Source organism: Hemiscyllium ocellatum, chromosome 7, assembly GCF_020745735.1.
Source record: "Hemiscyllium ocellatum isolate sHemOce1 chromosome 7, sHemOce1.pat.X.cur, whole genome shotgun sequence".
Taxonomy (NCBI): domain Eukaryota; kingdom Metazoa; phylum Chordata; class Chondrichthyes; order Orectolobiformes; family Hemiscylliidae; genus Hemiscyllium; species Hemiscyllium ocellatum.
Genome location: NC_083407.1, coordinates 8,372,498 through 8,399,645, shown reverse-complemented (window position 1 = coordinate 8,399,645; position 27,148 = coordinate 8,372,498). Strand labels below are relative to the sequence as shown.

The 27,148-nt window shown below is 47.0% G+C and overlaps 1 protein-coding gene across 1 annotated transcript in view; it reads right to left on the bottom strand.

Annotated features, from left to right (window-relative positions):
* LOC132817315 (receptor-type tyrosine-protein phosphatase-like N) overlaps positions 1–27,148 on the bottom strand; it is a 281,771-nt gene that overhangs the window by 10,484 nt on the left and 244,139 nt on the right. The window contains exons 18-22 of the mRNA XM_060827725.1: positions 22,073–22,150; positions 20,920–21,039; positions 18,768–18,934; positions 7,714–7,767; positions 3,721–3,785 (exon numbers count right to left, since the gene is read on the bottom strand). Coding sequence (XP_060683708.1) covers positions 3,721–3,785; positions 7,714–7,767; positions 18,768–18,934; positions 20,920–21,039; positions 22,073–22,150 — 484 coding nt within the window. The remainder of the gene's footprint in view (positions 1–3,720; positions 3,786–7,713; positions 7,768–18,767; positions 18,935–20,919; positions 21,040–22,072; positions 22,151–27,148) is intronic.

Below are 27,148 nucleotides of genomic sequence, written 5' to 3'. Positions count from 1 at the left end.
TGGCTCTTGAAATATGAGATATATTTCAAAGTTTTATAGACCCTGAAGCAGTTGCTACCAATTGGAGAAGTGGCGAAGTTGAACAGAATCGCAGGCAACGGTACGTCGCTACCCAACAGGCTCAACACATTCTACCCTCGCTTTCACCAGGAGAGTGAAATGAAGGAGCTGCTCGCTAACAGTTTCATAGTCACATTTACCAGTGTTTCTTTCCAGATTTTTAAAACCATATTCATCGGCTCTGGAGTGACATGGTGGCTCAGTGGTTAGCACTGCTACATTACAGCGCTGCTACGTTACAGCGCTGCTACGTTACAGCGCTGCTACATTACAGCGCTGCTACGTTACAGCACTGCTACGTTACAGCGCTAGGGACCTGGGTTTGAGTCATGCCTCGGGTGACTGTGTGGAGTTTGCACATTCTCCCCGTTTCTGTGCGGGTTCCCTCCGGGTGCTCTGGTTTCCTCCCACAGTCACAAAAATGTGCAGGTTAGGGTGAATTGGCCATGGGAAATTGCCCATAGTGTTCAGGGATGTATAGGTTAGGGGCAAATATAGGGTAGGCGGAATGGGTCTGGTTGGGTTACTCTTTGGAGGGTCGGTGTGGACTTATTGGACCAAAGGGCCTGTTTCCACACTGTAGGGATTCTATAATCTGCTTAATCTGTCATTGTGGGAGGAGCACTAAGCCTCTGTACATTTTCTGGGACAGGAGTCCGGGTTCCTAGTCTAGTAACATGTCCACAGTTAATATTTCAGGGAAGGTGATTCAGAGTGCATCATAGAAGGTGCTGCTCCATTGAAATATTTACTTCCATCCTTGCAACATGGTGAGTGCTCAGAGTTGATTGTGTCCTGAACCTGTGGACAATGCCCTACTTTCTACAGAGTTGCAGGCAGCTCAGTCCCAGCTGAAGGCAATCGCTACTCTCAATCTACTGATACATCGGAGTCAAAGTGTGTAAACTCTTTACTTCCACTTTCTGATGAGGGTCAAACATCTTCATCTGACGGCTGTCTCACTCATGAGTTGGAGGTTTCCACATCCTCAGTTGTGTCACTGCAGGACTGCTACTTATTTAGCATTATCTCCATCACTGGGAATAATAGTTTTTTCTTGAAAGATAAGACATTGAAATGTTGACCCTGAGACTGCGCCGGCTCAATATTTGTCAGCAAAGTCAAATTGGCTGTATCAATTTGCTCTCAAATTGATTCTGCTGTCTAAATAACTTATAAATAACTATAATCGCTTTGGAAGTGCAGTCCTCTCCCTTCTGAGGGCTGCTGTTTGTCCATTTACACTTTTTCAGCTCCTCACTGTCTGTCTGGGTCTCCGTAATGTCAGAGGTCACAGTCCAACAGGTTTATTTTAAATCACAAGCTTTCAGAGCACTGCCCCTTCATCAGGTGAAGTCAAAGAATATAACCTGGTGTGGTGTGACCTCTGACCTTGTCCACCCCAGTCCAACACCGGAATCCCCACATCATGGGTCTCCTTAAAGCAGAGATGGTCTTAAAGTGGTCAACTCACTTTCCTTATGAAGACATTGTCCTCCTCAGTTGAGTGGGTTCTTCTCACCGTTGTTAACTTTGAGGTTTTTATGTTGAATTTTGGGGTTGCATCCATTGGGCGGTTGGGTTCCAGTGGTACCACTGACCTTCTTTGTTCATTAACCTGGTCTCCTTAAAGCAGAGACGGTCTTAAAGTGGACACGAGCCCTTCCTGAAGAAGATTCTCCTGCTCCTTGGATGCTGCCTGCGCTTTTCCAGCAACACATTTTCAGCATTAACCTGGTCAGGCAGGAATGTCCTGACCTTATTACAGTCTTAAAACTTCTTCCATCTTCCTTTACGGTCTGTCCTCAATTTTTTAAGATTATCCGTTTATCTCTGTAAATGCATCTACCCCCATCACATTTCGAGTCCTGGGAAAGGACTGCAATCAGGTGGGGGCAGGTCCAATGGGCATTTGAAGAGAGGCACTGGGATGGTAATTTAGACAGAAATGGTGAGCGGGGACATGGGGAAAATGCAGGGGATTGGCACTGGGTAACAGAATCGGTGCAGATACAATGTGCTCCCTCTGCATCGTAATGATCCTATAATTTCCATAAGTACTTTTCCAATACCATGGCCTCAGGATTAATTCATTTCCAGCCCTTACTCTGGTTAAGGTGCCTCATGGATCCCCTGGGGCAAGTGGGACTTGAACCCAGATTTTCTGTCCCATTACCATTACACCACAACATTCAATCCTCTTTTCTCCACTAAATCCAAGGGTCTGACTAATCAGCAGCAGCAAGCCAGCACTGAGTCTGGACAAGAAGAGGTACTACTCTTTCACAACAAGAGGGAGTTGAATTAGAGCATTAGACCAAGAGAACATTCAGTCGTGAAGTATCATTGCAAAGATTGTCAGGAGGTAGGGATGAGACATCTATCTCCATTGAGCTCAATTGTTCCTTTCCCGCGTGAAATCATCTGATTGGGTGGGGCATAATGTAGCTTCAGTAAGGCCTTTGATAAGGTTCCACATGGTAGGCTGGTGGAGAAAATGCAGAAGCACGGGATAGAAGGTGATTTAGCAGTTTGGATTAGAAACTAGCTTTCTGTAAGAAGGCAGCGAGTGGTGGTTGATGGAAAATGTTCAGCCTGGAGTCCAGTTACTAGTGGTGTGCCACAAGGATCTGTTTTGGGACCACTGCTGTTTGTCATTTTTATAAATGACTTAGACGCAGGCATAGGTGGATGGGTTAGTAAGTTTGCAGATGATACTAAAGTCAGTGGGCAGTTTGGAAGAATGTTACAGGTTGCAGGGGGACTTGGATAAACTGCAAAATTGGGCTGAGAGGTGGCAAATGGAGTTCAATGCAGATGATTCACTTTGGGAAGAATAACAGGAAGGCAGAGTATTGGGTCAATGGAAAGATTCTTGGTAGTGTGGATGTGCAGAGGGATCTTAGAGGCCATGTACATAGATCCCTGAAAGTTGCCACCCAGATTGATAGTGCTGTTAAGAAGGCATATGGTGTGTGTTAGGTTTTATCGATTGAGGGATTGCGTTCCGGAGCCGCAATATCATGCTGCAATTATACAAAACACTAGTGTGGCCACACTTGGAATATTGTGTACAGTTCTGGTCGCCATATTTCGAGAAGGATGTGGAAGCATTGGAAAAGGTGCGGAGGAGATTTACCAGGATGTTGCCTGGTCTGGAGGGAAGGTCTTGCGAGGAAAGGCTGAGAGACTTGGGTTTGTTCTCATTGGAAAGAAGAAGGCTCAGAGGGGATTTGATAGAGACACACAAGATAATCAGAGAATTAGATAGGGGAGACAGTGAAAGTCTTTTTCCTTGGATGATGATGTCAGCTTGTACAAGGGGCATAACTACAAATTGAGGGGTGATAGATTTAAGACAGATGTCAGAGGCAGGTTCTTTACTCAGAGAGTGGTAAGGGCGTGGAATGCCCTACCTACCAGTAGGTAACTCAGCCACATTAGGGAGATTTAAACAATCCTTGGATAAGCACATGGATGATGATGGGATAGTGTAGGGGGAATGAGATGAGAATAGTTCACAGGTCAGCGCAACATCGAGGGCTGAATGGCCTGTTCAGCACTGTATTGTTCTCTGTTCTATGTTCAGCATTAACTGTTTCATAACCATTATCTTACAGAACAAAGGTGTGCAGTGCCACACGCTCACTCGAGAATTACCTTTGGACATTCTGTTGAGAACCATATCGATTAAAATGTATGTTCCAGTTCTTCCAGCCCCATCACTGTAAAATGAAAACAATCAGGTTAGCGCCAAGGCAGTGCACCGTGAGATCTGACTGTGTGTTCATGGAGGGGGAGGTGTGTAACTTTTTGCTTGTCCTACTGCTCCCCAGATGCTGCCTGACCTGCTGTGCTTTTCCAGCACCACTCTAATCTAGAGTCTGATTTCCAGCATCTGCAGTCCCCATTTCTGCCTTGCTCATTTAAACAAACAGTCCCTCACCAGGAATTGTCGGGGCACTGCTCCCTCAAGGAGAAATTACAAATTTGCGTGGAGCTACAGTTGAAAATGTACCACAGAGCCTCTTCCACACGGAGTTCAGAAAGCAGAAACGTTAAGCCGTTAATGTTTACGATTTAGATATTTATAACTCACCGGGAGGACAGTGAGAGAATTAATGGCTCCACCCGTCAGGAAGGATGGCAGATCCTGCAAAGGAGAGTTCAGGGATAGGCAGCTTTGTAGAATTCATAATTGGGATATGGGCACAACCCATCCCTTAGTGCCCATCACCCAAAGATGATGGTGAGCTGCCTTTGTGTTCCTGTATGGATTACCCCATTCCAGAGGGCAGTTAAAAGACAACTACATTGCGTTGGGTCTGGAGTCACATGTAGTCCAGACCAAGTAAGGGAGTTCAGTGAACCAGATGGGTTTACACGTGAAACCAGTATCTTCATCATCATTATTAAAGGCACACACATTTCATTTCAGTCCTCGAGATTACTCGTGCAGTAATATTAACACAATGTTACTCGGCTCATAAGCTATTTGGAGAGAGGAAAAGCTGGATTGCCTTCATTAGTGAAGTCAAAAAGTGTTGTGCTGGAAAAGCACAGCAGGTCAGGCAGCATCTGAGGAGCAGGACAGTTCAGGTATCAAACATAAGCTCTTCATCAGGAATGCTGGGGCCCAAGGGGACTGAGAGATAAATGGGAGAGGGTTGAGGCATGGGGGGCCGGTAACTGGGAATGTGATAAGTAGATGAAGGTGGGGGCGATGGTGATAGGTTGGAGAGGAGGGTGGAGGGGATAGGTGGGAAGGAAGATGGACGGGTCATGAGGGTGGTGTCGAGTTGGAGGGTTGGATCTGGGGTGAAGTGGGGGGAGGGAAATGAGGAAACTGGTGAAATCCACATTGATCCTGTGTGGTTGGAGGGTCCTGAGGCGGAAGATGAGGCGTTCTTCCTCCAGGCATCAGTGGCTAGAATTTGGCGGCAAAGGAGACCAAGTCCTTGGCATGTCCTTGGCAGATTGGAAGAGAGAGTTGAAGTGGTCAGCCATGGGGCAGTGGGGCTGCTTAGTGCTTGTGTCCCAGAGATGTTCTCTGAAATGTTCCGTGCGTTGGTATCCTGTCTCCCTGATGTACAGGAGACTACACCGAGAGCAACGGACACAGTAGATGAGAAGTTTGGAGGTGCAGGAAAATCTCTGCCGTTGTTGTGGAAGGATCCTTTGGGGCCTTGGATGGAGGTGAGAAGGGAGGTGTGGTTGCACGTTTTACACCTCTTGCACCCACATCTTTCCCCCTCACCTCTGTCCAAGGCCCCAAAGGATCCTTCTACATCCGACGGGGATTTTCCTGCATCTCCAAACACCTCATCTACTATGTTCGTTACTCTCGATATGGTCTCCTCTACTATCAGGGAGACAGGATGTCAACTCATGGAATATTTCAGGAAACATCTCTGGGACATGTGCCCTAATCAACCCCACCATCCTGTGGTTGACCACTTCAACTCCCCCTCCCACTCCACCAAGGACATGCAAGTCCTGGGCCTCTTCCACCATCAAATCCTATCCACCCTATGCCTGGAGGAAGAACGCCTCATCTTCCACCTTGGGACCCTCCAACCACATGGAATTAATGTTGATTTCACCAGTTTCATTATTTCTCCCCCCACACCCCCCCCCCACCTCATCCCAGATCTCACCCTCCAACTCACCACCGCCCTTTGACCTGTCCTGTCCATCTTCCTTCCCACCTGTCAGCTCCACCCTCCTCTCTGACCTATCACCTTCACCCCCTCACCTTCATCGACCTATCACTTTCTCAGTCACCTTCCCCAAAGCCCCACCCCCCTCCCTTTTATCTCTTAGCCCCTTGGGCCATCCCCCATATTCCTGATGAAGGGCAAATGCCTGAAACGTCGACTCTCCTGCTCCTCGGATGCTGCCTGACCGGCTGTGCTTTTCCAGCACTTTTCGACTGATTGCCAGCTTCTGCAGTCCTCACTTTCTCCTAGAGAGAAGAGAGAAGGGAGATTTCAGAGAATTCTTTTTCAGAGTGCAATGAAAGAGAAACTATTTTGAGGAGGGTGAAGTAACCAGAGGGACACAAACTTAAGATAATTGGAGGGAAAGAAGTGAGGAGAACCTTTGTAAAAACTTATTGAGTCGTAAGGGATCTGGAATGTAGTGTCAGAAATGGTCATGGCAACAGCTGCATCAGTCAGGAGAGATGATAGGGTCACTGGACTGATAACCCAGAGAGTAAAAAATGAGGTCTGCAGATGCTGGAGATCACAGCTGCAAATGTGTTGCTGGTCAAAGCACAGCAGGTTAGGCAGCATCTCAGGAATAGAGAATTCGACGTTTCGAGCATAAGCCCTTCATCAGGAATGATAACCCAGAGAGCCAGGCTAATGCCTTGGAGTGAATCCCACTATGGCGAAAGTGTGTACTGCAGATGCTAGAGATCAGAGTCAAGATTGGAGTAGTGCTGGAAAAGCACAGCAGGTCAGGCAACATAAGTTTGAATTCCACTAATAAATCTGATTACGCTCTTTTCTCTGTAATGGTGACCATGACAACCATCATCGACTGTTGTGAAACCTCATCTGGTTCACTAATGTCCTTCAGGGAAGGAAACTGCCATCCTTACCTGGTCTGGCCTACATATGACCCCAGACCCACAGCAATGTGGTTGAAATTTAACTGCCCTTTGGGTAATTAGGGATGGGCAATAAATTCTGGTCTAGCCAGGGATGCTTTAATCCCGTGAATGAATTTTTAAAAAAATCAAATGGGGAGATACATGGAATAAGCTGGGAAGTACCAATCTAATTATGCGTGATATAGATACAGGAAATGTTGTTCCAATTAAGCACCATCCTTATAGACTTAACCCTCTAAAGTTGGCACAGGTTCAAAAAGAGATTGAACGCATGGTCAAAGACAACATAACTGAAGTAAGTTGCAGCGACTGGAGCTCACCCATAGTAATGGTGATGTGACTGACTCTTAACTGTCCCCTGAAATGAGCGAGAACCACTTAATTCAAGAGCAGTTATGGATGGGTTGGATATGATAGTGATGCCAACATCCCACGAAAGAGTAATTAAAAACTTTCAAAAGGGGAAACTGAACAAGCACATGAGAGGGGAATGGGATCATGCTCTGCACTGTTACTGAGGGGCCCAAGGCTCTTAAAAACTGAGTCAAGCCATTCATTTCACATTTGACATGGAGTCGCTAGACTTTTTTTAGATTACTTACAGTGTGGAAACAGGCCCTTCGGCCCAACAAGTCCACACCGACCCGCCGAAGCACAACCCACCCATACCCCTACATTTACCCCTTCACCTAACACTACGGGCAATTTAGCATGGCCAATTCACCTGGCCCGCACATCTTTGGACTGTGGGAGGAAACCGGAGCACCCGGAGGAAACCCACGCAGACACAGGGAGAACATGCAAACTCCACACAGTCAGTCGCCTGAGGCGGGAATTGAACCTGGGTCTCTGGCGCTGTGAGGCAGCAGTGCTAACCACTGTGCCACCGTGCCGCCCTCTTGGCATACGTGGCAGCCATTGTTCTGAGTGTGCATCTCACAGATTCCTATCCAATTTCTAATGAATTCCTCTTAATGAAGCAGTAGCCAGTGCTCATTTACAAAGTTGGAGGAAGCTTGCCGACAGCTCCTTACCTGCAGTGAACGATTATAGGGCAAGAGCGACCTCTATAACACTTGTTCACCTTCCTGCAGAACAAAAAGAAAACCATGACAGAGTATTGAGGGCACAGGAACAGGCCAATCGGCCCAACTGCGCTGTGCTGGTATTTATGTTCCACACACACCTCTTCCCTCACCCAAACCCTGAACCCCACCCACCTCCCCTTCCAAGCATCTCCCCGAATTCCTCCCACTGTCACATGCTGCGGGAACTCGTTTCTCGGCTGGTCAACCCTCCTTCACTTCAGGAGCTGATCCGAGGAGGTTGTTGTGTCTCTATCTCGTGCCCACACTGAGAGCCAGGGTGCTCCGAACGCAGGTGCACCTCAAAGAGCAAATTCCAACAACTCCAATGCGGAGCGGTTTGAGCTGAGATGTTTCAGGGTAATGCTAGATGTTGATAAACCAGGAGAAACTATCCAGAGGTGGGAGGGTCAGAAACCAGAGGATTTTAGCTCACTGGCAAAACAAAATCGTTGGGGGGGGGAGCGCGGTCAATGAAGAGATTTGCTTTTCTCTGTTCAGCAGATGGTTGTGATCGGGAATGTGGAAAGGATGTTTCCCGTGGGGCTGGGGGAGGTTTCAAAAAGAGGAAACTGCGCCTGCATTCTCTAGAGTTCACAAAAGCGATAGATGAGCTTACAGAATCACACACCATTTTTACAGGGTCCGACAGGGTGGATGCAGGGAGTACGTTGCCCCCTCTCTGGGGACAGAAGGGCAGGGGAGGCAAGTCTAGATGCAGGGACACGGTCTAAGAATAAGGGGCAAGCCATTTACGGCTCAGAGGAGGAGGAATCTCTTCACACTGAAGATGGTGAATCCATTTCTGGGAATTCATTCATTGATAGACTGCTGGCTACCAAAGACAGCAAGAGAACGTGGCAAAATGGTTTGGAGATGGAAGATCAGGTTGAATGGCTGAGAAGGCTTGATGGGCCAAATGGCCTACTCTTGCTCCCGAGGAGCGTCCTGTCTGGAAGTGTGGTCAAAGATTCAACAGAGACTTTCAGAAAATGTGGAGACATACATAAATGTGTACATTTGAAAAGGTGAAACTTACAGGGCTTGTGGGAAAAGACAGAGAGAGAGGAGGGGGGAACTAACTGGATAGCTCTTTCAAAGGGGTGACATAGACATGATTGGCCAAATGGCCTCCATCTGTGGTCTAGAAAGATTACTGTTGTGAGGAGGTGCAGACAGTACTGATGTTGTTAACAAACCAATAAACCAGAGAACACAAGTTCAGAAACACAAACAGAAATTGCTGGAAAAGCTCGGCAGGTCTGGCAGCATCTGTGGAGAAAGATGAGAGTTAATGGTACCAAAGACCCTTCCTCAGAACATAAGTTCAAATCCTGCCTCAGCAGCACAGCAGCTTGACCTCGCTTCTTCTATAATCGAAAAGAAATTACAATACCAAGAAGTGACCGTAAAACTTGGGGTGGATTGTTATAAGACCAAGTGGTTCATTGATGCCTGTTTCCTGATTTTAACCTGCTCTGGGCTTGTACGTGACTCCAGTCCTACATCACTGCGTTTGACTCCTGATGGCTCTCTGAAGTGCTCTAAGCAGATACTCGATTGCTCTGAACCAATGCTAAGTGGATCTCCACTACCTCCTCAGGGGCAAATACAGGTAAAGGGAAAGTCACCATGGGGATAATCTCTCTCTAAAGAGAGAGACACACACACACACAATGGTGGTGGTTTAACCTGAGCGTCAGCATGCCTCAGGCAACGGGAGAGGTTGAGAAGGAGATTCGTTCATGGTAACCGCAGCTGGTGCAGGATTTGAACCCAGAACATGAACAACACTATCCATCATAAACCAGCCACCCAGACAGCTGATCTGACTGATCCCCAGAGACTGGTGATAAATAACAGTCTCATTAACTTTATAGGGAAATAATCTCTACTGTAATGTCAGAAAGACAGCAGGACGCTCCGACAAAGCAACCAGGTGGTGGCGATCAGATCACCTGCTGCCAGGATGTGGATCGAGGGAACCATTTTGATCCAGGATATTGTGGAGAATTTCCTCACCACCCCCACTGACCTTCCCAATACTAACCCGGGGATCCTTTACTGGGAACTCAGGCTGAGAGGGGGTGTAACTGATCCTATACTGGGAACTCAGACTGAGAGGGGGTGTAACTGATCCTATACTGGGAACTCAGGCTGAGAGGGGGTGTAACTGATCCTATACTGGGAACTCAGACTGAGAGGGGGTGTAACTGATCCTATACTGGGAACTCAGACTGAGAGGGGGTGTAACTGATCCTATACTGGGAACTCAGGCTGAGAGGGGGTGTAACTGATCCTATACTGGGAACTCAGACTGAGAGGGGGTGTAACTGATCCTATACTGGGAACTCAGACTGAGAGGGGGTGTAACTGATCCTATACTGGGAACTCAGACTGAGAGGGGGTGTAACTGATCCTATACTGGGAACTCAGACTGAGAGGGGGTGTAACTGATCCTATACTGGGAACTCAGGCTGAGAGGGGGTGTAACTGATCCTATACTGGGAGTTCAGACTGAGAGGGGGTGTAACTGATCCTATACTGGGAACTCAGACTGAGAGGGGGTGTAACTGATCCTTTACTGGGAACTCAGACTGAGAGGGGGTGTAACTGATCCTATACTGGGAACTCAGACTGACAGGGGGTGTAACTGATCCTATACTGGGAACTCAGACTGAGAGGGGGTGTAACTGATCCTATACTGGGAACTCAGACTGAGAGGGGGTGTAACTGATCCTATACTGGAAACTCAGGCTGAGAGGGGGTGTAACTGATCCTATACTGGGAACTCAGACTGAGAGGGGGTGTAACTGATCCTATACTGGGAACTCAGACTGAGAGGGGGTGTAACTGATCCTATACTGGGAACTCAGACTGAGAGGGGGTGTAACTGATCCTATACTGGGAACTCAGACTGAGAGGGGGTGTAACTGATCCTATACTGGGAACTCAGACTGAGAGGGGGTGTAACTGATCCTTTACTGGGAACTCAGACTGAGAGGGGGTGTAACTGATCCTATACTGGGAACTCAGACTGACAGGGGGTGTAACTGATCCTATACTGGGAACTCAGACTGAGAGGGGGTGTAACTGATCCTATACTGGGAACTCAGACTGAGAGGGGGTGTAACTGATCCTATACTGGGAACTCAGACTGAGAGGGGGTGTAACTGATCCTATACTGGGAACTCAGACTGAGAGGGGGTGTAACTGATCCTATACTGGGAACTCAGACTGAGAGGGGGTGTAACTGATCCTATACTGGGAACTCAGACTGAGAGGGGGTGTAACTGATCCTATACTGGGAACTCAGGCTGAGAGGGGGTGTAACTGATCCTATACTGGGAACTCAGACTGAGAGGGGGTGTAACTGATCCTATACTGGGAACTCAGACTGAGAGGGGGTGTAACTGATCCTATACTGGGAACTCAGACTGAGAGGGGGTGTAACTGATCCTATACTGGGAACTCAGGCTGAGAGGGGGTGTAACTGATCCTATACTGGGAACTCAGACTGAGAGGGGGTGTAACTGATCCTATACTGGGAACTCAGACTGAGAGGGGGTGTAACTGATCCTATACTGGGAACTCAGGCTGAGAGGGGGTGTAACTGATCCTATACTGGGAACTCAGACTGAGAGGGGGTGTAACTGATCCTATACTGGGAACTCAGACTGAGAGGGGGTGTAACTGATCCTATACTGGGAACTCAGGCTGAGAGGGGGTGTAACTGATCCTATACTGGGAACTCAGACTGAGAGGGGGTGTAACTGATCCTATACTGGGAACTCAGACTGAGAGGGGGTGTAACTGATCCTATACTGGGAACTCAGACTGAGAGGGGGTGTAACTGATCCTTTACTGGGAACTCAGACTGAGAGGGGGTGTAACTGATCCTATACTGGGAACTCAGACTGACAGGGGGTGTAACTGATCCTATACTGGGAACTCAGACTGAGAGGGGGTGTAACTGATCCTATACTGGGAACTCAGACTGAGAGGGGGTGTAACTGATCCTATACTGGGAGTTCAGACTGAGAAGGGGTGTAACTGATCCTTTACTGGGAACTCAGACTGAGAGGGGGTGTAACTGATCCTTTACTGGGAACTCAGACTGAGAGGGGGTGTAACTGATCCTATACTGGGAGTTCAGACTGAGAGGGGGTGTAACTGATCCTTTACTGGGAACTCAGACTGAGAGGGGGTGTAACTGATCCTTTACTGGGAACTCAGACTGAGAGGGGGTGTAACTGATCCTATACTGGGAGCTCAGACTGAGAGGGGGTGTAACTGATCCTATACCTGGAACTCAGACTGAGAGGGGGTGTAACTGATCATATACTGGGAACTCAGACTGAGAGGGGGTGTAACTGATCCTATACCTGGAACTCAGACTGAGAGGGGGTGTAACTGATCCTATACTGGGAGTTCAGACTGAGAGGGGGTGTAACTGATCCTTTACTGGGAACTCAGACTGAGAGGGGGTGTAACTGATCCTTTACTGGGAACTCAGACTGAGAGGGGGTGTAACTGATCCTATACTGGGAGCTCAGACTGAGAGGGGGTGTAACTGATCCTATACCTGGAACTCAGACTGAGAGGGGGTGTAACTGATCATATACTGGGAACTCAGACTGAGAGGGGGTGTAACTGATCCTATACCTGGAACTCAGACTGAGAGGGGGTGTAACTGATCCTATACTGGGAACTCAGACTGAGAGGGGGTGTAACTGATCCTATGCTGGGAACTCAGACTGAGAGGGGGTGTAACTGATCCTATACTGGGAACTCAGACTGAGAGGGGGTGTAACTGATCCTTTACTGGGAACTCAGACTGAGAGGGGGTGTAACTGATCCTATACTGGGAACTCAGACTGAGAGGGGGTGTAACTGATCCTATACTGGGAACTCAGACTGAGAGGGAGTGTAACTGATCCTATACTGGGAACTCAGACTGAGAGGGGGTGTAACTGATCCTATACTGGGAACTCAGACTGAGAGGGGGTGTAACTGATCCTTTACTGGGAACTCAGACTGAGAGGGAGTGTAACTGATCCTTTACTGGGAACTCAGACTGAGAGGGGGTGTAACTGATCCTATACTGGGAACTCAGACTGAGAGGGGGTGTAACTGATCCTATACTGGGAACTCAGACTGAGAGGGGGTGTAACTGATCCTATACTGGGAACTCAGACTGAGAGGGGGTGTAACTGATCCTTTACTGGGAACTCAGACTGAGAGGGGGTGTAACTGATCCTATACTGGGAACTCAGACTGAGAGGGGGTGTAACTGATCCTATACTGGGAACTCAGACTGAGAGGGGGTGTAACTGATCCTTTACTGGGAACTCAGACTGAGAGGGAGTGTAACTGATCCTTTACTGGGAACTCAGACTGAGAGGGGGTGTAACTGATCCTATACTGGGAACTCAGACTGAGAGGGGGTGTAACTGATCCTATACTGGGAACTCAGACTGAGAGGGGGTGTAACTGATCCTATACTGGGAACTCAGACTGAGAGGGGGTGTAACTGATCCTATACTGGGAACTCAGACTGAGAGGGAGTGTAACTGATCCTATACTGGGAACTCAGACTGAGAGGGGGTGTAACTGATCCTATACTGGGAACTCAGACTGAGAGGGGGTGTAACTGATCCTTTACTGGGAACTCAGACTGAGAGGGGGTGTAACTGATCCTATACTGGGAACTCAGACTGAGAGGGGGTGTAACTGATCCTATACTGGGAACTCAGACTGAGAGGGGGTGTAACTGATCCTTTACTGGGAACTCAGACTGAGAGGGGGTGTAACTGATCCTTTACTGGGAACTCAGACTAAGAGGGGGTGTAACTGATCCTATACTGGGAACTCAGACTGAGAGGGGGTGTAACTGATCCTTTACTGGGAACTCAGACTGAGAGGGTGTGTAACTGATCCTTTACTGGGAACTCAGACTAAGAGGGGGTGTAACTGATCCTATACTGGGAACTCAGACTGAGAGGGGGTGTAACTGATCCTTTACTGGGAACTCAGACTAAGAGGGGGTGTAACTGATCCTATACCGGGAACTCAGACTGAGAGGGGAGCTTGAAACCTCATCCAAACAACACAATGCCTACAGTGAGATAAACAGCATCATGCTCTCAGAACGACAACACAACCGAGGTCAGTGAGTGAGGAGACACAGAAAGATGCACGGGCAGTGAGAGGACAGCACTTCCCTCCATATTCTTTGAAGCAGGCACAGCTGCCAATGATCACTTTTGTGACTATGCAACTGGACCTTGAGATTACTAGCTGCAAATCACAAAAATGACACTGGGAGCCATCAGAAGGGGAGTGTCACAGAGGCAACCATCGCAAGGTTAATAAAATGCTGGTTAAAGAGGGAGGAAGCACAGGTTAGTGAGTGAGGCAACAGTAGCCTGTGAGATAGGCAACTGGCTATTAACACACTGACATCTTAGCTCCTGGACCCAATTCATACTCACTGAGAGAGCAGAGGGAGCAGCGATCAGACACACATGCACACGCACACAATCCCTATAGTGTGGAAGCAGGCCATTCAGCCCATGGAGTCCACATTGACCCTCCGAAGGGCATCCCACCCCCACCCACCCCACCCCACCCCTGTTATCCTGCATTACCTATGGTTAATCCACCCTGTCCTGCACATCTTTGGATTGTGGGAGGATACCGGAGCACCTGGAGGAAACAGACACGGGGAAATGTCCAAACCAACTGACCAGGCCATGGGGAGATAGCATTAGTTTTGTTTCTGTGTATTAGGAGTGTCTTCTTATCCATGTTTAAAGATCTTCACTGTGTTAATTTACAACATCTCCACTCCAACAGAGTTACAAAGGGAGATTGCACAAGTCTTATCCATATTTCATGGAATTTTGAAAGTTCTTACTGGATGAAGAAACAGCGCTTCGAAAGCTCGTGATTCCAAATAAACCTGTTGAGACTATAACCTGGTGTTGTGTGATTTTTAACTCCTTAAACAAAGGCTTCTGACCATTCATGGGAACTGGGATGATGATTGGAACAGGAAAGTGACTGTGAATTTTAAGACTTGGATTCCAGGAATAGGATTCTGGATTACTGAGCGCTTTAGTGCAAATGTTTAAGCTCAATCTTTACAAAATGAAATCAACAAATGCTCCACATAAAGTTCCTTCACCTATTGCTGGGTCCGAATCCTCCTTAACGGCAGAGTTGGTGGGGAGGCGGGTTCTACTCTCTGAGATCTGCAGCAGTTCTCAAAGGCAGCTCACCGCCACCTTCCCCAGAGCAACTGGAGATTCCTTGGCTCCGGAGAGTGTCAGATAATGATGCAGGGTCCCAGGTTCAAATCCCACCGTGGCTGACAGTGGAATCTGGATTTGGAAAGGCTAATGGTGACCATGAAAACATTGCCGACTGTTGGGAAAATCTCAGTTGGCTCACTACTGTCCTTTTGAGGTGGAAACTGCCTTCCGAAGTTATTGAGGGATTGACTGGGCTAAATTGCCCAGGGTTTCCGGGATGTGCAGGCTAGCCATGGGAAATGCAGGATTATGGGTAAAGTGATTGAGGTTCACTCTTGTCAGTGGAATTCATGCAGTTGCTTTTTTATTAAGAAAATGGCAAGTGTTTAGACTAGAAACAATAAAGATTTATTTAAAAATTAAATTCTGGTTTAAAATTCACTTACAACATGCAAATCATAGAATCCCAACAGTGTGGAAACAGGCCCTTCGGCCCAACAAGTCCACACTGATCTTCCATACAGTAACCCACTCAGATCCATTTCCCTACCCTATTATCCTATATTTACCCCTGACTAATGCACCTAACTACCCATCCCTGAACACTACGGGAAATTTAGCATGGTCAATTCACCTAACCTGCACATCTTTCGATTGTGGGAGGAAACCCACGCAGACACGGGGAGAATGTGCACGGGGTTGGAATCAAACCCAGGTCCCTGGTGCTGTGAGACAGCAGTGCTAACCGCTGACCCACTGTGCAACTGACTAGCAGGAGATATTGTAAACTGTAGCTGTCAGTCAGAAGGACAGTTTGATCTCTCAGGCGAAAGTAAGAGAAGGGTTGTCCCAGTCTGTCAATGTGTCACTGAAATGTTGTAACTTTATGTTAGAGTTGACTTTGAAGACTTTATTACAATTGGTAGAAATTAATATCCTTCCTTATCTTACCTACTATAGTTAATGGAGGATTTGGAAGTGTTCTTAGTCCAAACAAGTATTTTGTTTACTGGGAAATAATATGAAACAGCTGGCAAATGGATTATAACTGACAGAAACATTGTAAGATCCTAAAGACAGATAATAATGGTGCCTGGTCAACATCATGAGATTATGGGAGGATCTAGGGCTGTCCATTGAGTTGTCCATCATTGATCAAGAGTTTACTGAGTTGGATGTATAAGTTAAGGGGATGTGGTGAACAATTACATCAGCATTGCATGAAAATATTGTAATGTGAAAGGTCTAAAAATGTATTCAGTTGGAGAATGCAGATGGTTACTGACCTCCAATCTGATCTAGCATTAAGGCGGCAACTGGGTCCCATGTGATGTCCAGAGTCTGATCAGGCTATGAACTCTCCTACTTGTGTGGGAACAGAGCTCGGAATAAACGTCACTTGTATTGCTGAACACGGCTTTGATATGGAGAGATGGTGATAAAGGGGCAAGGTTACTGGGTGAGTAATTCAAAGACCCTGGAAACTGTGGAAGGGTTTGATACATTGCAGTAAAAAATGAGGTCTGCAGATGCTGGAGATCACAGCTGCAAATGTGTTGCTGGTCAAAGCACAGCAGGCCAGGCAGCATCTCAGGAATAGAGAATTCGACGTTTCGAGCATAAGCCCTTCATCAGGAAGGGCTGATGAAGGGCTTTCCTGATGAAGGGCTTATGCTCGAAACGTCGAATTCTCTATTCCTGAGATGCTGCCTGGCCTGCTGTGCTTTGACCAGCAACACATTTGCAGCTTTGATACATTGCATTGAAGTACTCAATCGACCTTTACCATGCTAAATGGTGGAGCAAGCTCAAAACACTGAAGCACAGGAGCATAGAAAATTGGTGCAGGAGTGGGCCATTTGGCCCTTCGATCCTGCTCCACCATGCAATACGATCATGGCATAATCAACTTAGAAAGGAATAAGTTGATTTGGGATAGTCAACATGGTTTTGTGAAGGGTAGGTCATGCCTCACAAAGCTGACTGAGTTCTTTGAGAAGGTGACCAAACAGGTGGATGAGGGTAAAGCAGTTGATGTGGTGCATATGGATTTCAGTAAGGTGTTTGATGAGGTTCCCCGTCGTGGGCAATTGCACAAAATACGGAGGCATGGGATGGAGGATGATTTCGTGGTTTGGATCAGAAATTGGCTAGCTGGAAGAACACAGCGGGTGGTGGTTAATGGGAAATATTCATCCTGGAGTTCAGTTAGTGGTGTACCCCAAGGGTTTGTTTGGGTTCACTATTGTTTGTCATTTTTATAAATGACCTGGATGAAGTCATAGAAGGATGGGTTAGTAAATTTGCAGATAATACTAAGGTCGGTAGAGTAGTGGAAAGTGACAAAAGATGTTTTAGGTTATAGAGAGACATAGACAAACAATAGAGCTGGGCTGAGAGATGGCAAATGGAGTTTAATGCGGAAAAGTGTGGGTTGATACACTTTGGAAGGAGTAACAGGAATGCAGAGTACTGGGCTAATGGTAAGATTCTTGGTGGTGTAGATGAGCAGAGAGATCTCGGTGCCCATGTGCACAGATCCCTGAAAGTTGCCACCCAGGTTGATAGGGTTGTTAAGAAGGTATACGGTGTGTTAGCTTTAATTGGTTGAGGGATTGAGTTTCGGAGCCACGAGGTCATACTGCAGCTGTACAAAACTCTGGTGTGGCTGCACTTGGAGTATTGCGTACAGTTCTGGTCACTGCATTATAGGAAGGATGTGGAAGCTTTGGAAAGGGTTCAGAGAAAATTTACTAGGATATTGCCTGGTAAGGAGGGAAGGTCTTATGAGGAAAGGCTGAGGGAACTGAGGCTGCTTTCATTAGAGAGAAGAAGGTTGAGAGGTGACTTATTGAGACATACAAGATAATCAGAGGGTTAGATAGGGTGGAAAGGGAGAGCCTTTTTCCTCAGATGGTGATGGCTAGCACAAGGGGACATAGCTTTAAATTGTGGGATGATAGATATAGGATAGATGTCAGAGGTAGTTTCTTTACTCAGAGTAGTAAGAGTATGGAACGCATTGTCTGTAACAGTAGTGGACTCACCAACTTTAAGGGCATTTAAATGGTCATTGGATAGACATATGGATGAAAATGGAATAGTGTAGGTTAGATGGACTTCAGATTGGTTCCACAGGTCGGCGTAACATCGAGGGCCGAAGGGCCTGTACTGCGCTGTAATGTTCTATGGTCTATGTTCTACGGCTGATCATCCAACTCAGTTCCCTGTTCCCAGTTTCTCCATTAACCCTTTGATCCTTTTAGCCCTAACAACTTTATCTAACTCCTTCCTGAAAACACTCAATATTCTGGTCTCAACCGCTTTCTGTCCAGTGAATTCTGCCACTCTCTGGGTGAAGGTGTTGCTCCTCATCGCAGCCCTAACTGGCCTATCCCATATCCTTGGAAGGTCTGAACTACTTACTCCCCTATAGGATCAAATCCCATCATGGCAATGAATCCGTTCCTAGTTATTTCAATTATTCTGGAATGGAACGTTAGCCTCAGAAACAGTGACCATTCAGCTGTCTTTACATAAAGATCTATCTGGCTCACTAATGTCCTTCAGGGAAGGAAATCTGCCATCCTTTCCTGGTCTGGCCTACATGTGACTCCAGCCTAGCGAACCTCTCAACTCACGGGGCTTTTAGGGATGGGCAGTAAATACCCCGCTGGGGCCTCTCTGCCTCATTCAGAAACATTGCACCCGACTGAGTCACACCAACTCCCATTTCCACCCCCCTACCTTCGGAAGTCCAACAGTGGTCGAGTGGAGGACGGGATGCCCTCTGCTGGCCAGCTCAGGAAGTGAAACTGGGTCAGAGTCCGGGTCTCCTGGGATTGCAGGTTTTTCAGATAGAAGCTACGGACCAGGAAATCTTCACACCAGATGTGCTCAGAGACCAGGTTGACCTGCGGAAGCAGCGGGAAAGGGCGATGAGCGCACATCAAACTGGCAATTCCCTTCACTGTAAACTCCCGCGTCGGGAAACAATGAACGCGCAGCCGGACTCCCCCCAGTGCCTCGGCGGATTCTCCAAGCGGCTCTCATGATCTTACAAAGACCCTCCACAGCTTTAACCCAGTGACATGCTTTTCCAAGTGTATTCACTGCTGCAATGCAGGAAACACAACTGGTACACAGCAAGATCCCACAAACAGCAACAGGATACATACCGGGCTCCCTCTGTTTTTAAGGATATCGGTGGAAAAATGAACATTGGGCTAAGACTCTGGGGAGAAGTACAGCCATTCTGCCCATTTAACCGATTCCAGCATTTTATAAGATTACAACTCATTTGATGTGACCCCTCCTGTCCATTATAACATTGAAGATGAAAAGTCTGTGTGACTGTGTTAGATAGTCATTGTGTCTCGTCCAGTGACTCTACTACCCTCAGCAGACAATAATTCAAAATGTAAAGGCTGTGTCTTTTTATTTTTGTGTTTTTTAAACTCTGGTCTGAAAATGAGAATTGTTTTTAAACCAGGGATTAGAAGGATTGCTGCACAGAGTGAAAGCAAGCAGTTTGCTATTCGCTATGAGCACTGTCTGCACAGCTGCCTGTTACAACAGTGGTTGCAGATGAACTGGAGCCAAGGAGTTGTGTACAAATGGAACTAAACAGCTGGAGCTAAATGCTACAAATGGTTGGCAAATAGTAGCTGATTTTGTGGACCACTGACAAAGATCTTCTGCCTGACAACAATTACGGGATTGGTTCTCAGGCGGGTGAACAGTTTGGGACAGGGAGAAAAGATGCAGAGAATGATCAGATCTCCACCAGGTCAGGGGCTCTCTATTACTGCGGCACTGGAAAAGCACATCTGGTCAGGCAGCATCCAAGGAGAAGTCAATGTTTTGAGTAAAAGCTCTTCCTGATGAAGACCTTATGCTTGAAACATCGACTCTCCTGCTCCTCAGATGCTGCCTGACCTGATGTGCTTTTCCAGCACCACACTCTCGACTCTGATCTCCAGCATCTGCAGACCTCACTTTCTCCCGGGGCTCTCTGTTCTCTGCAGTAAAAGTCACCTTAAGCCTGAAGAACACAAGCTGCTCATTCCTTCTGCAGTTGTTGAAAGCTGTGACTTTTAGTCAGTCTTTTAGAAGGGAACCAACCACCCAATGCCTCTTGTGAACTAGCGGAAGCATCTGGAAAATGTAGGCGAGAAGCAGAGAGACCATCTCAGCAACACCCTGGACAAGAATCACTGAACTGTCTTCCCAGTTTTTTTCCTCTGTTCATAAAACCCAGATTTTTTTCTCCCTCCTATGTCTGTTCTGCATGTTTGTGTAAGGGGAGTTTATAAGGAGATTAATGTTTTATTTAGCAGAGTCATTGGCTGGTGGCTCCTACTTGTCTACCTACAGCTACAGTTTATTTATTTGCAATGAGTGCTCTTTTATACTAAGACCTGAAATATGGTGCATACTTCCTGTCAACATGGGTCTAAAAGACAGGGAAATTGAGGAGTTTTGAGCAGTTATTTTGAAGTCTCCAACATTTGTGATGACACCAGGAATAGTGAGGCTTAATTTCCAGCGTGCCGTCCCAATGAAGTGGGAACAAAGATTAACACGTCTTTCAGAAAACAGTTCCTTCAGTCCAACTCATCCACACCGACCGGATATCCCAACCTGACCCAGTCCCATTTGCCAGCATTTGGATCGGAAGGAAGAGTCTTTATTATAAAACTGTGCCCCCGAGTTGTAGACTCCTCTATAACGGGGAAAGGTACTCTCAGGGTCAACCTCCCTCACAATCCTGTGTGTTTCAATTTGATCGCCTCTCATTCTGACTGAACCGACTCGGATTTCCGTCATAAGGCAAACCCCTTGATCCCAGGGATTCCTGGACTGCCTCCTGTTCAGGGTCATCACCCAATCAGCCTACCTCGTAGATGTGGTAGAGGGAAGAGCCTTCATCTGGCCAGTAGCGGTCACAAAGCTTAACGCTGTCCTCCAACAACGGGGTGAGCATGACGATGACGGTGCAGCCATTCTCCCACACCATCTGTAATGGCACACAGTGTAACATCAAAGTGATGGAATTAGACCGTAACAACTAGGAACAGGAGTAGGCCATTCGGCCCCTCGAGCCTGATCCCCTCTTCAACAGGATCATGGCTGATCTGATATTCCTCACGTCCACTTTCCTGCCCTTTCCTAGTAACCCTTCATTCTCCAAATGATCAAGAATCTATCTCAGCCTTAAATATACACAAGGACTCTGGCCCCACAGCTCCCTGGGGCAAGGGTTGAGAGAAGAAATTCCTCCTCATCTCAATCTTAAATTGGCATCCCTTTATTCTGAGATTGTGCCCTTTGGTTCTAGACTCTCTAATGAGGGGAAACATCCTCTCAGCATTGACCCTGTCAAGCCCCTTAAAAATCCCGAATGTTTCATTGAGACCACCTCTCATTCTTCTAACCTCCTGTGAGTAGACTCCCAACTCTATTTAACCTTTGCGCATGAGACAATCCCACCATCTCAGGAGTCATCCTAGTGAACCTTCCCTGAACTGGCTCCATCAAAATCATATTTTTCATTAAATACAGGACCAAAACATCTCACAGTACTTCAGGTATGGTCTCACCAACAACTCATACAATTACTCTCACAATCACTGAGTCAAAGTTAAATGGACCTTATAGGATTTAGGTGTTGAAGGATAGGAATGGAGTCAACCTTTATACATGCTCCTGAGCACTTATTGACTGAGATGCAAAGTATAAAGCTGAGCCTCCTAACTCATCACCAAACAAAGATCCTATTTAAGCAAATGAATCAAACAGCACCACACTGAAAGATGTCAGGCAACAGAAATCAAATGAGACTTATAGAACCCTGGATAAAAAAGTTGGTTGTGTGGGATGGTTGCAGACAGAGAACTCACTTCAGCTCCTACCGTGCCCACTGCTCATGTTAGGCCTCTGGAACTGAGTGCATCACAGAAGACAGAACAGACAGGTCCAATTAACACACTACCCCGTTCCCCCCACTACGCCACATTGCACACAATCACTGTAGTGGGAGACACACTCACCTGCCAGAAATCCGAGATGGTGTGCGAGAGGGGACCTTGGGTGGCGATGTAGGCTGGCATTCGGGGGTCGTGGTCAATCTGCCAGAGGGACAAACACACAATGGGTTGAGAGAGAGACACACACAAACACAGGGCAAGAGAAACCTACAGCTCTCACACATCATGGGATAGTCCTTGAAAGACTCAATATGGTTGATAACTGATTGCTGCGGGACACGTCCTGCCAATTTGAGCACTTACTCATTCTGGCAGCTCCCTGTTTGCTGCCACCTCAACTCATTTCCTATCCACATCAGTGACTTGCCCTGGATTCTGTGGGCTTCCAACTTTACCGTGTAGATTACGATGCCTTGTTCTGGGTGTTCTGTTTCCCTTTAAGTTGGTGTGTGTTGGTCTTCACCCCCTATCCTTCCCTTTCCAGTCGCATTCGGGGGAGGGTTTAATTTCACCCCTCATACGGCCTTCTGAAGAAGGTAACCAGACTTGAAATGTTAACTCTGTTTCTCTCTCCACAGATGCTGCCAGACCTGCTGAGTTTCTCCAGTGATTTCTGTTTTTGTTTCAGATTTCCAGCATCTGCAGTGTTTTGCTTCATTTTGGGCGCAATCTTTAATTGGTCCTTCACCATCTCTTTGGGCTTTTGCATCATGAAATCTTTTGTTCTTTAACCTCTCTTGGCCTCCAGCCTAAGACAGACACATTCCTTGAATCTCCCTGACCATTCCTTCCACTGTCTGATAATCTCTCACATGTCTATCGCTGTTCAGTTCTGATGAGAGATCCCTGACCCTAAATCTTCGCCCAGTTTCTCTCTTTTCACAGAGAGCTGCTGTGTCCTTCCATATATATTATTGTCTTATTCAGGTAGTTCGAATCACAATGGCTGTAACGCAGAGGGAGGCCATCCTGGCTGCTGAGTCTGTACTTGCCCACTCTCAGTTCCACCCCTCCAGCGTCCCTCCCAGAGTCGTGTAAATTCCTTTTCTTAAATACTTTCATGGGACACGGTTCTCGCTGGTGCAGCCCAACCCTAACTGCCCTTGAACAGGGTGGGTTTGTCCGCACAGGGCAGTTAAACATCAACCACTTTGCTGTGGGCCTGGAGTCACGTGGACATCAGACTGGGTGAAGGCAGCAGATTTCCTTCCCCTACAGCCAGATGGGGTTTTCCTGACAATTACTATTAGCTCTCAATCCCAGATTGAGACATTGCATTGAAATTTCCCCCCGCCCCCAGGTACCACAGTGGGATGAGAACCCAGGTTCCCAATTATCCTCTGGAATTCTAGTGCAGTGTAGTGACTGTGATCCACCATCTCCTCCCAGCTCTTCACACTGTGCCCTTTAAATGCCATTAGACCCTGCCTCCCACGCTCTCCCGGGCAGTCCATTTCAAGTTACAACCATTCAGTGTATCAATGATGTGGAGGAGCCAGTGTTAGACTGGGGTGGACAAGGTTTAAAATGACAGAGCAGCGCTCCAAAACCTAGTGTTTCCCAATAACCTGTTGGACTATAGCATGGTGTTTATTGTGTGACTATCGCTGTATCAAAATATTCCTCCTCCTGTCACCTCAGATTCTTTTGACAATTATCTTAAATCTGTGATCTCCTGTCCTCAACCCTGCTGCTAGTGGGAACACTGTCTCCCTCCCTACTCTGTCTAGGAACATAGGAACAGGAGGAGGCCATTCAGCCCCTCAAGCCTGTGCTGCCATTCTGCAAGATTATGGTTGATCTGTGGCCTTGCTCCACATGCCTCCATATACCTTGAAACCCTTGTTTAATAGAAATTCGTCTATCTCAGATTTAAATTTAACAATTGAATTGACATCGACCACCATTTGAGGAAGGGAGTTCTAACCTTCCACTGCCCTTTGTGTGTTGAAGTGCTTTCTAACATCATCCCAAAATCGCCTGGTCTGAATAATCCCCTGGTTCTAAAATCTTCAACCAGAGGAAATATCTCCCCTGTCTTTCCCTGTGAATATTCTGAAGACTTTGATTACATCACCTCTTAACTTTTCAACTTCTAGAGAATAAAGGGCTGATTTGTCTAATCTCTCCTCATGATTTACCCCCGAGACCCAGATATTATCCTTGTACTCTACTTTCTGCACAGGCTGAGGAAAGCCCACCTCCCACCCACCTCCATCCTCCCCACATCCTACAGAGGGTTCAGTGAGAGTGCCCTGAGCTGCTGCATCACTGTCTGGTTCAGGAATTGCACCGTCTCAGATCGTAAGACCCTACAACGGATAGTGAGGACAGCTGAGAGGATCGTCGGGGTCTTTCTTCCCTCCATTACAGACATTTACACCACACACTGCATCCTAAAGGGGAAGAATATTGTGGAAGACCCCGCACACCCCTCACTCAAACTCTTCTCCCTCCCGCTATCTGGCAGAAGATACCAGAGCACTCAGTCTGTTACGGTCAGACTGTGCAACAATTTCCTCCCCCAAAACATCAGGCTCTTTAACACAGTATGATCGACTCTTTCCCATCTGAAATTCTTTGCAAGACTTCGAATTGCTGCTAGAAAAAATGTCTATTATTTATCATTCTTCTGTTACACTGTAACGTGTGTGTTTTGTACTCCTTCTGCACTTTATGCTGTGTATGAGTGTAGTTTGTGCTGTTCGTGTAGCATCCTCGGTCCTGGAGGAACGCTGTCTCATTTTTACCGAATCGGTTGTACGTGGTAGAAATGACAAATAAAAACACTACTCTACTCTACTCTAAGCTCCTGCCTAAGGTGTACTGCTCACAGTACTCTGAGTAAAGAGTGAGGTCTGCAGATGCTGGAGATCAGAGCTGAAAATGTGTTGCTGGTTAAAGCACAGCAGGCAGGCAGCATCCAAGGAACAGGAAATTCCTGATGAAGGGCTCTGGCCCGAAACGTCGAATTTCCTGTTCCTTGGATGCTGCCTGACCTGCTGTGCTTTAACCAGCAACACATTTTCAGCTCACAGTACTCTAACTCAGGTTATAACTTCAGCATAACTATCAGTATCCCTATCCCCCAGCCCTTTCAATATGAAGGCCAACATTCCATGAACATTCTGAATTATTTTCTGCACCTGTTTGTGGTATTTTAAAGAGCTATGCCCCTGAATCCCCAAATCTCATTGGATATCCACTGTGTTCAGCTTGGTGCCTCCAAAAGATCACCCGGATCTATCCTGTTTTTGATCCAAAATGGATAACATCAAACGTGCTTTTATTAAATTCCATCGGCCACAGCTTCGCCTGATCGATCAATATCCTGTCGTAATTTCGCGCTGTCGTCAACATTGTCTATAAAGCTGCTCAATTTTGTGTCACCAGCAAATTTGGATATTTGACTTTTTATCCAAGTCATTCATGAATACTGTGAATAACGGAGGCCCCAGCACAGATCCCTGCGGGATATCACTGGTCACAGCCCTGACAACTTACCCATTACTCCAACCCTGTATTTCCTGCCACTCAACCCAATATTCTATCCATCAGGTCCTGATGAAGGGCTTTTGCCCAAAACGTCGATTCTCCTGCTCCTCGGATGCTGCCTGACCTGCTGTGCTTTTCCAGCACCACACTCTTGACGATATTCTATCCATGTCAGTAATTCACCCTCAATCGCTTGGGCTTACACTGTGTAGGACTTTAACAAAAGCCTTCTGAAACTCAATATAAACGCTGCTCCTTGGATGCTGCCTGAACTGCTGTGCTCTTCCAGCACCACTGATCCAGAATCTGGTTCTCAGCATATGCAGTCATTGTTTTTACCTCAATATAAACAATGTCCACCCATTTACCTCTGTCTGCTATCTTTGTCACCTCTGCAAAAGAAACTGTATGATGTTAGTCAGGCAGGAGCCACCCCTCATGAATTCGCGCTGACTCTCCTTGATTAACTGCGATTGTTTGAGGTGATCGGTTCCCCTATCCTTGGACATCGACTCCAACAGTTTCCCCATCACATCTATCAGGCTGACCGCTCTGTAATTCCCTGGTTTCCAAAGTTAAAAGTCACACAACACCAGGTTATAGTCAAACAGGTTTAATTGGAAGCACTAGCTTTCGGAGCGCTGCTCCTTCATCAGGTGGTCCATCAGCGCTGCAAAAGCTAATACTTCCAATTAAACCTGTTGGACTATAACCTGGTGTTGTGTGATTTTTAACTTTGTACACCCCAGTCCAACAGCGGCATCTCCAAATCATCCCTGGTTTCCCGTTCTCTTAAACAGCAGCGTGATATGAACAAATTTCCAATCCAGGGGTACAACTCCTGAAGCCAGGAATCCAAGATGATGGCTAGTCATCAGCAATGTGGTGTCCCACCACCTCGAACAGCTGGGGATGGAAACCATCAGGTCTAGACTCCTCATGGTTTTGGACACTTCAATCCAACCTCCTCTCAGCCTTCTCTCTTTTTATTTAAATCCATTCGGAAGATGTGGTTTTCTTGTGAGGCCAGTGTTTACGACCCATCTTCAAATCGCAGTTAAGAGTCAACCACATTACCATGGGTCTGGAGTCACATGTAGGTCAGATCATACCAGGACAGCAGATTTTCTTAAGGGTAGAAGTGAACCAGATTTTACAACAATCAACAATGGTCACCATTAGGCTGGACTTTTGGTTTATTCCAGATTCTAACTGAATTCAAATTTTACCATCTGCTAGGGTGGGATTTGAACCCACATCCCCAGAACATTGGCAACGTCCCCAGCTTGCCATTATCATTATACTATCACCTGTCTCTATGGTCAATCTTCCTTCCCACCTATCCACTCCACCCTCCCCTCCGACCTATCACCTTTACCCCCACCTCCATTTACCTATTGCATTCTCAACTAACCTTCCCCCCCAACCCCCTCCCATTTATCTCTCCACCCCCAGAGGCTCCCAGCCTCATTCCTGATGAAGGGCTTTTGCCAGAAACGTCGCTTTTCCTGCTCCTCGGATGCTGCCTGACCTGCTGCGCTTTTCCAGCACCACTCTAATCTTGACTCTCAGGAGAACAGCTTCAGCTCCCCTGATCTGTCCAGGAGTTAAAGATCCTCATAGAATCAGACAGTGCAGAAATGG